At 40.4% G+C, this 12,121-nt stretch overlaps 2 protein-coding genes across 4 annotated transcripts in view; both read left to right on the top strand.

The window, feature by feature from the left end:
• ATP6AP1L (ATPase H+ transporting accessory protein 1 like) overlaps positions 1-12,121 on the top strand; it is a 756,678-nt gene that overhangs the window by 676,793 nt on the left and 67,764 nt on the right. The window lies entirely within an intron of this gene.
• The window catches only part of ATG10 (autophagy related 10), an 86,154-nt gene that overhangs the window by 38,835 nt on the left and 35,198 nt on the right, over positions 1-12,121 (top strand). For both annotated transcript variants that reach the window (XM_030470299.1, XM_030470298.1), the window contains exon 4: positions 11,264-11,390. In XM_030470299.1, the coding sequence (XP_030326159.1) occupies positions 11,264-11,390 (127 nt within the window). The remainder of the gene's footprint in view (positions 1-11,263; positions 11,391-12,121) is intronic.

The raw sequence follows: 12,121 nt of genomic DNA, 5'->3' as shown, positions 1-12,121 counted from the left end.
TGTGGAAACATATCCATTGATACAAAAAACCAACATTTGCCTTTTTTCTGTAAACTGAATACAGTCCTGTAGAATTCAATATATGAAAGATCCTGGTACTTGGGAACTGATTCCTGCTATGACTTCTGAACTGCTATAACTTCTTGATCTGCTCATGTATTACTTCCAGACTCAGAAAAGTCAAAAATGCAGGGGTTCTCTTTTACCTGAAACATCAAGGAATAGGGACTTCAGCAGTACTGTTTGAAATATCATAGGGACAGTAGGACTTTATTTTAAAATTACTCCTTTAGGGATTGCAATTGAGTTGCAGAAACCTGTAAGCAGAAGTTAAGAAAAAATCAATTAAATTGTCTTTGATTTTGGGGCAGCACTAGCAATCATCGCCCCTGACTTATGATATGAGTAAAGTTATCGTATAGGATGTTAAAAATATATTTAATGTATTTTTAGTTGCCTTTTCTTCCCCTGCTTCGTTTTGCACATGACTGAAGTTTAATATTTAGGAAAGCATGCTCTTAGTTGATGCGGTATTGATTCATTTACGTAACCGGAAATGATTTAAGTAGTAAATATCTTGCCATTTCTGTGGGACCCTGTTTGGGATACATGCAGCAGCATGCAGTACAATAAAAGGTTCTTTCAGCAATCGTTTAGGAAAATACTTTCCAAGAGATCTGCACATGATTAGAATTACTGAGTGCTCTCCTCTTCGGCTTCCTGTTTTGGAATTAAATGCCTTCGGGACATGGGGAATATCTCAGTTTTGAAAAGCAAGAGCAATTTAACCAATTAAATTCTTCATCGTCTTAGCTCTGATTTCAGTTAGCTGTAGATAGGGATGAATATATGAAATAGTCCATGGGATACGCTAATCAAATTGAAGGAATAAATTAACTCCAGTAGCCGCAGAAGTAGCTTTTGAGTGAAATGAGAGCAAATAAAACGCAACAACACTCAAAGCAACATTCTGGCTCTTTCTCTGCACATGTATACATATATTCATATATATACATATATAATACGCGGTTTTTTAGAATCACAGAGTCACAGACTGGTTTGGGTTGGAAGGGACCTTAAAGCTCATGCAGTTCCAACCCCTTGCCACAGGCAGGGACACCTTCCACTAGACCAGGTTGCTCCAAGCCCCTGTGTCCAGCCTGGCCTTGAGCACTGCCAGGGATGGGGCAGCTTCTTTGGGCAACCTATGTCAGTGCCTCGCCATCCTCATAGTGAAGAACTTCTGCCTAAGATCTCATCTCAGTCTGTGCTCTGTCAGGTTAAAGCCATTCCCCCTTGTCCTGTCCCTACAGGCACTCGTCCAAAGCTCCTCTCCAGCTTTCTTGTAGCCCCTTTAGGCACTGGAGCTGCTCTAAGGTCTCCCCTTAAGGAGCCTTCTCTTCTGCAGGCTGAAGCAGCCCAGCTCTCTCAGCCTGTCTCCAGAGCAGAGCTGCTCCAGCCCTCGCAGCATCTCCGTGGCCTCCTCTGGACTGGCTCCAACAGCTCCACATCCCTCTTGTGTTGCTGTCCCAGAGCTGGACACAGGACTGCAGCTGGAGTACTAGCTCTTGCTTTACTTGCTGTATCATGTGTTTCCGGTCCTGTGTGGTGCTGAGCAGATCACTTTTTGATACAGTCCAGGAAGATGGGGCTGCGGAGCTCCCATGCTTTGTGCCCTCTGAACGCAAAAATCACCTGCTGAGGATGGTGTCGTTCAGCGTGGAACGTTTGGTGACTCGCACAAAGTGGTACAGGAATGATGTGTCCTCTAGTGCTTTGTGGCTCCACAAACGAGGAGATATGTCCCTTTGAGCTTCCCCATGCAGGAGAATCTGCAAAAATATGTGAATGCAGCATTGACTGAGAGAAGGCAAAGGTACCAGCTCTCCATTTCCTTCTCAAATTTTGTGCTACTCCCAAAAAATAAAAGTTTGAACAGATTGGGGGAACAGTTTGCTAATAGCTTGAAGTATTTTATATAGCTTATTTATAAAGTTTGAAGAAAAGTTTAGGTATGCTTGTTGCACAGAACACTCTCTTCAGGTCCCTCCATTTCATGCTGAGCAATTCAAGTGCAAGATGAATTCCTTAAAAGGAGATAAACTAATGTCTTTAAAAGCTCACCCATTATATGGATTTTGCATGTGTAAAATCTCTATAGTAACACTGTTCATGAGCTTGCCCAAGTGTAGCTATGTGCAGTGTTTACCATTTCTTGATTTTTGTAAACCAGTGATGTTGTCTGGTCATTGTATTTAAGTAGTATTGTTGACCATTACAGGTGTTTTCCACCACATACTATAGTGGAAATATTTGGGTATTTCTAACTTTGCACTGGGCTTTCTTGTGAAATAAAACAGAGTTTGCATGAAAATGGAGACTGCTAGAAGGTTCATTCCAGACAGAAACGTTATGAATAATTCATACAAATTTTCTACTTGGCTGTAAAGAATTGTAAAGCGCGTTCCAACTTCTTGGTTTTTAAGTATGGTTGGCTTCAAGGTGCAGTTGCATTGAATTGTTCAGAACTTTTGGTGGTGTATTACTGTAGCCAAGATCCTTTTTTACTTTTGTGTTTTCTTTATTTCCCCATAGGCGTCTCCTAACCATATTGTTCAGCCATAGAAACATAGTATAGCTATGTTTATAGTTAGATGATGCTGGCACAGACCATTTTTAATTGCAAGATTTGTGTATTGCATTGTGTCTCCTCATTTGATTTTTGTGAATTTTAACTGCATTTTGTCAAACTACAATTACTTCTTTGTAAAGCTCACTAGCAGTTGAATTTGCGTTGAAATCTATTATGTACCACATTCCTGGAAATCAATATTACCGTGTTGTACAGCATGACAGCTTTCATTTGATATCACAGTACTTTCTTTTTGGCTACTATGCATGTCCTCAATATCCATTTGGGCTGGTTGTGATCAATGACATTGATAACAGTATGTTTATTAATATTTAGAATATTCTTATGGAGTATTTTGTTTGAAAATGAACTAAAGGGCTTTCGACCTCCCAAATCTGAATTCAGAGCTTTGCATTTCCCAAGCAACAGTGAGAGAGTAGAAAATAAGTACATTTGTGTTACATCATATACTAATTAAATAGTTTTTCAGGATAAGCAAAAGCTGAACTTTCTTGACTTGGTAGGGTCTGACCCTGTTACATTGAAAAGCATATTTATTATATTTAGGCATTTCTAAACAGAAAAAATCATTGGATCTTAATATGCTACCAGTTGTAATTTAAGTAGGATTTTTTTTCCTCCTGAGAATTTGCAAGAAAATTAATAATTGAGTGATAGTTATAATTTTAAGATTATTTTGAATTTGAAATAGATCATTGTAGATCTATTACCTTCCTGTTATCTTGATACGAGAATAATATACGTGCTTTAGCCTTAACCTGTAGTTGATATCTTTGGATCTCTCATATTCAAATGAACTAGTTGTAAGTAATGAGTCTTCTTTCTCTTTTCTCCTTTCTTCTTTCTCCTTCTCCTTTTCTTCTCTTTCTCTTCCTCCTCCTCCTCAAAGCATCTCAGGTACCTTTTAAAGTTATATCATTTGGACAGATGTTAACTTAACTGGATCCTATTTCCTTTATTGAATGGGCACCATGCAACTCTTACTGCAGTAAGTCACTGTCCCAGTGACACTGCCTTTCTCTTACAGTGTCCCGGGTGGGCATCAGTGCAGACAAACCTCCCTGAAATGCTTCCCTGGCCTGCTTGCCCTTCAGCCACTTTTAATTGTAACCTTTAACTTCAAATTCTGTGGTTTTTGTAATGCCAGGTTTTCTGACAACTTGTGCATTTCTGTCTGTAGCTTTTTCACTTGAATTACTGCTAAACACTGTCAGTCTTGGCACCATTTTTGTACAGCTTCACATCAGAGAAATTAATGAGGATCTGAGTTTGTCTTCTATAAAGTAAAGGTTTGTAGGCATTTGCTGTCAGTCTCCCCGTTGAATTAGGCATCACCAAAACTGGGTTGCTGCTGAGATTCTCAAAGCAGAAATAATAATCGTTGTTCTAAAAAAAATAAGACTGACCTAAAATGCAGCTGAACTGCTACTGTTGTCTTCTAGTGTAGCACGTATTTTTTACTTTTTGCCTATTATAAAACATAGAGCCCAATCCTGGAAGCACTTCAGTTCAAAAAACAGTAATCTTGTGAAATAGTACTTAACTTCAAAGTAGTAACTTATTCCAATTTGTACAAATGCAAGATCATGGCAGAAATAATGTGGAAATCCTGCAGTTTGGTTTATGTTTGGTTGAAATTCAGTGATACAAAAGTTCGTTTGTGCATGAATTTTAATTATTGCACTCTAATAATTGCAAACTAACTGCAACAATGCATAGTATACCTACCTGATCTGTTTTTCATGAGCCTTGAAAATTCTGCACCTCTCTGCATGTGTGTAGCTTGTTCTCATACAGTAGCACTGTTGAGGTCTCGTGTCCTCAACACGTGTTTGGCATGTGTTTTTTGTGAAGGCTTGTGAATGAAATTCCAAAACTTCCTATTAAACATGGTTTTTAGTTATTGTTGTAATCCTAGAGTAGGAGAAGTCGCAGATCGTAATCACTAGCGTTTATATCCATGAAAGGATGTGGATGCATTTGGCAGCACTGCCCAAAATTTGGTCTGACAGAACCCCTTCTCACCTGCCCCTTTACCTGAGATATGCCTGGGGGCCCTGGGAGCTTGATCGTAGGCTGTGGATGAACTTCCACAGCCTGTCTCGCCCTCAGGACCGGATCTAGCAAGGCTTCTGTGGACACAAATGGCAAAATGTGCCCTTCAGAGGATGGCCAGAGAAGATGAGAAGCTGTGGCTGCCCCATCCCTGGAAGTGTCCACACCAGGTTGGATGGGGCTTGGAGCAACCTGGTCTAGTGGAAGATGTCCCTGACCGTGGCAGGGGCTAGGAACTGAATGACCTTTAAGGCCCCCTCCAACCCAAACCAGTGTCTGATTCTATGATTCTAAATAAGTAATTCCAAGGAAAAATATTGACAAAGAATGTTGATCGGAAGTAGTGGAAATAAATTAATCCCTACAGCTCACATCAGAGACTGCTTTGTCCTTCTGTGAGATGTGTGTCCTTAGCTTTGGGTGGACCCTTCTTCTAAGAATTTCAGATGATTTAGGTTAGTCCATCCTCCCTCAGCGTGTGAGCTGTGTCCGTCTCACTCCTTCATCTCCTGGCTTCGCAGGGTCTTAGCTGTAGTTTCCACCAGAAGAGGTTTCCTACATACTGTGTCTCAGTGCTTCAGCCCTGTTCAGACCAGTCAGCCTCAGTTCTGTGCCTGGCAGGACCATGGAGCAGATTCCCCTGGAAACCATGCCGGGGCACATGAAAAACAACGAGGTGGTTGGTGACAGCCAACATGGCTTCACTGAGGGGAACATGACTTCACTAACCAATTTGGTGGCCTTCTATGATGGGGCTACAGAAGCGATGGATAGGGGCAGAGCAGTTGACATCATCCAGCTGGACTTATGCAAACTGTTTGACGCTGTCTCACACAACATCCTTGTCTCTAAAGTGGAGGGACATAAATTTGATGGATGTGCCACCTGGTGGATAAAGAACTGGCTGGATGGCTGCATGCAAAGAGTTGTGGTCAAGGGCTCAATGTCCAACTGGAGATGGTAATGAGTGATGTCCCTCAGGAGTCAGTGTTGGGTCCGATCCTATTCAACATCTTTGTTGGTGACATGGACAGTGGGATTGATGCACCCTCAGCAAGTTTGCTGATGACACCAAGCTGTGTGGTTCAGTTGGTAACGCTGGAGGGAAGGGATGCCATCCAGAGGCACCTTGACACACTTGTGAGGTGGCCAGTGCCAACCTCATGAAGTTCAACAATGCTAAGTGCAAGGTCCTACACCTGGGTCAGGGCAATCCCAGGCACAGCTACAGGTTGGGTGGAGAAGAGATTCAGAGCAGCCCTGCGGAGAAGGGCTTGGGGGTGTTGATCGATGAGAAACTGAACATGAGCCAGCTTCAGTGTGTGCTCGTAGCCCAGAAACCAACCGTATCCTGGGCTGCATCAAAAGAAGCGTGACCAACAGGTCAAGGGAGGTGATCCTGCCCCTCTACTCTGCTCTTGTGAGACCCCACTTGCAGTACTGTGTGCAGTTCTGGTGTCCTCAACATAAAAAGGACATGGAGCTGTTGGAGCAAGTCCAGTGGAGGCCATGAGGATGATAAGGGGGCTGGAGCACCTCCAGCACAAAGACACGAGGTGGGCTGCTGATCAGACAACCCCCTCTTCTCCTCTCTGGTTACCTCCCTGACTGTCTCAACTCCACACTGTGTTTTCAACATGGCATGCAAAGGGAGGAGCAGATCCAGAGAGTCGAGGTCTGTGTAAAGGTGGGGATGACTTGAGACTCTGCGCAGGAGGGATGAAAACCAGCAGCACAGTGACCTGGAGAGACTAGACCCATGGGGTCTGCAGTCAAAAAAGTGAGATGTGGTCCTAATAGATATGGAGAACACCCAGGAGGAAGAAGAAAGCACACAGATACAATCTCACCATGCTGCCACACCCTCCACATTAAGCTCTGTTTTAATTCCATCTGATGAATGCTGTCCTACCATTCAGTTTCATGTTCAGATCTCCCTGTTTGCCAAAGGGAAAGTATTGGGTGGGGAGGGAAACTGCTCCCTGGAAGCTCTTGTGTTTCACATGGTAGCTTACAGTCATCTGAAGAAAGAGAAACACTACACTGGGGAAGCAGTGATATGTTTATTTTCAACTTTGGAGGCTGAAATGAAATTAAGTGTAAATGTATTCCAAAGCAGTGAAATCAGATTTGCTTACTAATCTGAATTCCACCTCCTTTCTTCCCCCCCCCCCCCCCCCCCCAACAAAACTAGCAGTACCAGTCACTGTGCCTTTGTTACCTCTTCCTTGCTTTCCTGCTTGCGGCCCAGTCCTGCTGTGCTCCTACAGGAGAATTTCCCAGGAGGCTGGCCTGCAGCAGGAGTAAATGGAGGTCAAGACAAGAAAAGAGAGGAGGAACATGGGAATTGGAAGAAAGGCAACATTGACTTGAGATCCAGGAGAAATGTGCCTGCTGTTCTTTAAACCACCTCTCTTAGCTTTTCCCCTAAAAAAGAGCATTAGGGCATGCTTCTGAATTTCAAAGGGAATTTAGGCTGAACAAGGAAGGCTGGCCTCTCTCCAAAGGTGACCTGCCTTAACCCATGCCTTCCTGCTGCTCTGCAGTCTCTGGAGAACAGCTCTCTCTAAAGAGTATCAAAACACATTATTAACTCTCTCCTGCTGTCAAATTAACTTGTTGCAAGGGGTTTTAAATTGGACTTCTTCATCAGGAGGAATAAAAATAGTACAAATGCATTATTTTGCCTTCAGAATGACGTGCGGCATCATTTCTTATGTATTAATTTAAATAATGTTAGCATTTTAAAAATTGACTTAGTTTGTTTAGGGGCTACTTAAAGGTTGGGAACAATTTTATATCAGTTAAAATTAGTGATCATTTATGATGGAACTAATATAATCGAGGTGGTTGCTGCTTATCTTTTTTCTAATATGTACATTGCTTTTAAACATCTGCTCAGTAGTCCATTATGGTACCACAAGAATGATTTTATGTGAGAGCAACAGAGGAGCAGATGCTTCCTGATGACAACTTCCCTATTTGTTTAGGAAACAGCCAGTGAATCCTGGATTCACAGTTTTAACTTGAAGCATGGCAAGCATGCAAGCAAATTTGCAAAGCAGAAACACAAAATTGAGAAATCAAATTACTACATAGCATTTTTAATGATGGCAGTTTCGTCAAACCCCCCCCCCCCCCTTTTTTATGTTATTTTTTTTGTTAATGCAGATATGTTGGCTTTGTCTTTGACAGATCTAAGCAAAATGTTGGATTTGTTTTGTGGTGTGTGTACGTGTGACTGTTTTGTGGTAGTTACGAAGTCTTTCAAAGTTAAAATTGATTTTGATATTGTCTGATGCAGTAACTAAAATTCAGCATTAGCTCAAAAAGAGATAGGACAACAGTTACAGAATGAAAAATGAATCTCTTCTTTTGGGCTGATATGAAACTCTCCGAGGCTCCATTGCTTTATTCAGCCATGCATAGATTTTCAGATGTTCCAAAAATCAACTGAAATGACTGCGCTAGTTTTATTCATCTCATCAGCAAAGTTCATCTCATCAGCTAGGGAGATACCATCAAAACTTTTAAGGCTCCAAAATGTACTTTCCCTGCATAGATACTGTATGCCATGCTTACAGAGACTGTAAAGTACAGGATTACACATCAGTGCTGTATCTTTTTATGTAAGAAATCTTGAAACTGCTGTTTACGGAAGGAAAAGGGATTAGAGGTAGCCCTAAGAAGATTCAGCTATCTGCCTTTGTATGCAAATCACAAATACAGTGTGCCCTCTTGTCACTAGAAACAGCAGAAAAAACTTGAGTATCAGAAACTTATTTTGAGTAAGTGTAGAAACTTAGTAGGAGACTGAAGTCCATGTCATTACAGAGCAGAAGCGTCATTTTCAGAGCTTTTTTGAGCTTTTTATTCAGCTGATACTTGCTTTCAGAAACTGCCTAAACCATCAGTCCAAAAAAAAAAAAAAAAAAAAAAAAGTAATCCAGGATAATGCAAAATAAATGTGTCCAAATGTATTCAGCTGTCCAAAAGAATAAAGCAGTAAAGCTGCTGCCTTCTCTTCTATGCTGCCTCTCCTGCTATCAGACTGTGTACATCTTCTGGGAAGGCCACTTTGGGATAAAGTCAGCTTTCTCTGGAAATAATAGGATGTTTTGGGAAGTACCTGTGTCAGGTAATGGCAGGAATTCTTATGACTTTTCCATGGCTGTCTGAAGGAACAATGAAAATAGAAAGTCTTTCCATTGCTTTCCTTTTCCTAATCCAGCAAATGAAGACAGAAGTTGCTTAGCAGCTGAAATCTGTGCTAACCCAGTAAGTTGAATTCTTAATGATGAAGTTGTTGCTAGCTAAATTTATGACTTTCTGAGATAGTAAGCAGGGTTTTAGTAAAGTGTGTTTTCCCTCAGGGTATACAGGCTTGAGTATTTAATTTTTGAACGAGTATTAACTTATTTATTTTCCAAAGTATTTGGAGGTAATAAAGAATATGGCTTCTTTATCAGTCTAAAATAGTCACAAATTAGATATCAGTGTTTGTGTGAGGGTATGCAGTCATTTTACCATTATATATAGAACAGTATATAGGAGAGAGAAGTATGTGTGTACATACAGCTTTTTTCTAGAACAGTAATATTTAATACATGACTGGGTAGTCTTGCCATTTCCAGGAGAAGTATTCTTCTAGGACAAGGTAAGTTGGTTACTAAGCAGTAGGCAAGGCCGTAATATCTGGTGAGACATTGATATCTGTAAAGCAGTATGATTTTGATTCCATGAGGCTGATCTGAAGGGGCTTTGTAAAGTTTAATGTAGGTTCAGTTCTGAATATGGACTCTTCCAGCCCTACAAACTTGAAAACAGTCTGTAGTTGTGTTTTGTTTCCACAGGCTGCTGCTGTTCTTTCTGTTACTATTCTCACTAAAGCCTTGAAAATGGGTCAATTTTAAAGAAAGCTCAGCTTACTATACAGAAGAAACTTCTGGTTTTAATCTGTATTTCACATCTGATCAGTGGGTAGGACATACGTGAGGAGGAAAGAACTTGCCTTCTTTGTCTGTTACACATTTACATGGGAACTGGGCATAGCATACCTAACCTGTGAAGGCAGATACAGTTATCATCATTGTCCCTTTTGTCTTTAATATCCCTTCACATACAATTGTTAAAACTAGGTTAACACAGAGCATTTTCTTTAACATTCCTTTTCAGTGCTTCAGATATCTGTTTCCTGGTAAGATAAAATCAACCATTCCTGCAGCCATCCAGAATTTCCCAGAAACCTTCTGTTCTGTGCCCATTTACTATTTTCCCATTTAATGTCCAAAAATGTATTTACAGTACTTGGGTCTGTAGCTTCCCAAAGTCTGGGCTTTCCATTTGTGATCTTCTCTCCATGTGCCTCAGCAGCATCAGGTTGTCCAATACACTAAATTTCTGGGAAATCACTTTTATGTGGGATATCACAAAAAAATTGGAAGTATCTTATGTGTCAATACTGTTATAGTTCATCAGGTTTTATATCTCTTCATAGATCAATTTATTGCTGCATTAAGGATGTGAGATAAAAATGCAAAATAGCTTTAAATTTCTTGTGTGTTAAACCCGCAGAGTGTTCAAAGGAGGATGGTTCTTTTCTGTTCAATCATTTTTACTTTGGACGGGGACAGTAAGCCAGTATTCACTGTTGCTTGGCAATAGTCAAATTATGAAATGCACACCCAAACTGTGGGGCATTATGGTTGCTTAGTTCATGCATGTAAATTTGGGGGTTTGAAAACCAAACAAACAAGTCCACACCCACGGTGTCTTCTTGGAAAGTTCGTTCTAACATTTAATCTTAATGTAACTATTAATTTAATGGTTCCATTTTCAGAGAGGTTGGGTATCGACAATTTTTGGAAAGTCGAAACAACTGTGTGCTTAGCACTGTTTGACTGTAGATTTGAAATGTTAGGAAATCTGTGCTGCAACTGGGGTATATCTCAATGCAATAAGTTCCATCTCTTCTGTTTTATTTCAAATCTACAATAAGCTTTACTTTCTTTACACCTGAAATCTACATTAACAGGAAAAAAAGTCTCAGTTTTAGAAGTACTATTAGCAAAAACAACTTCTATCAAAAAGTCTTTAAAGAACGTAGAACAGAATTTTGGTGGATACATCTGATTTGTCTTTTGGCAAGCAAAACCATAGTATTTAAGGATACATTTTTAAAGTTGTCTCTGCTAAAGGTAATGAGGAGAGCGGCAGCTGTAGTCACCTTGTTGTACCAGTTACTGTGCCATAAACATTTTAGAGAGCTTTTGTCTTTTGCTCAGAAAGACAGCCTGAACTTAGAAAGACTTCAGTTCTGCAGATGCTTACACACAGTTCAAGTTTTGTGGAAGTAAGTCTGTAAGGTGTCTTTGTAGGGTTTGGACTATTTTGATTTTTTTTGCTGGGAATCCATATGAGTAGCGCTGTGAAAGGGGTGATTGCCGTTATTTCATTCTGTGTACTTACTGAATTTATTACAATAGTAGTAATTACTTTTCCCTTGATACAGATACAAAAGCTGATTTATTACTGTGTTCATGTTTGTTGTTTTAGGAGTCTTTGGATGATTCTCAAGTAGTTGAAGTTTGTGCAACAGAAGAAGTGATTCGCTATGAATATCATGTCTTGTACTCCAGCAGCTACCAAGTACCTGTTCTCTATTTTAGGGCATGCTTTTTAGGTAAGACCAATCTTTTGTTTGACAAAGTAAAGAATAAAAATAAGTTGGATGTAATATATGTTAAATACACAGATTTTGTATTAAATTGAGGTACATAGTAATGATCATACGTAATAAAGTAAGAGATGAGGCTGTTCAGTAAATTTTGTAGTAGTCCTGACACAGAGCTTCAGGACCTTGAAGTAGATATCATCTCAGACTGAAGGAGGCTGGTCTTTGGCTCCTGGCATCTTGCCTGTGGTTGACTGAAACTGCGGGTCATTTTTCTTGTTCTTTTCTTCAACTGAATAAAAAAACTTAAAGCTGCAGGTTTGAATTTGGCTACAAAATAAGGGGACATAATGACGGTGTTTCTGCAGAACTGTGTCTGTTTATTTTAGAGCCTGAATTTGAGCCACAAGGCTGGGGTCTAAATGTACCTTTAAAAGTGTATGCTGTTTTCTATTTAAATTTGCGTTACAATGATACCAATGAGGTATTGCCTTTTTCTACCTATTAAAACTGGCTCCTGAAGCACTAACTGATACTCTTTCTTCCCTGATACACACAACTTGTAACCCATTACTTAATTGCTATAGCCACTGTGATTTCACCCACCGTCCTGTCAGGAAGGAAGGAGGAATACACAGCCTCCCGCCAAGGCCGCTGTTAGAGTCACTTATTTAATCAGCAGAGAGTGATCACACTGCAGCACTGGCTGTGCTCTCTTCCTCTCTGCCCAAAGACTGTGT

The sequence above is a fragment of the Strigops habroptila genome, chromosome Z (genome assembly GCF_004027225.2).
Source record: "Strigops habroptila isolate Jane chromosome Z, bStrHab1.2.pri, whole genome shotgun sequence".
In the NCBI taxonomy this organism is placed as follows: domain Eukaryota; kingdom Metazoa; phylum Chordata; class Aves; order Psittaciformes; family Psittacidae; genus Strigops; species Strigops habroptila.
Note: the sequence above shows the minus strand (reverse complement) of the source record. Positions and strands in the feature narration are given on the sequence as shown.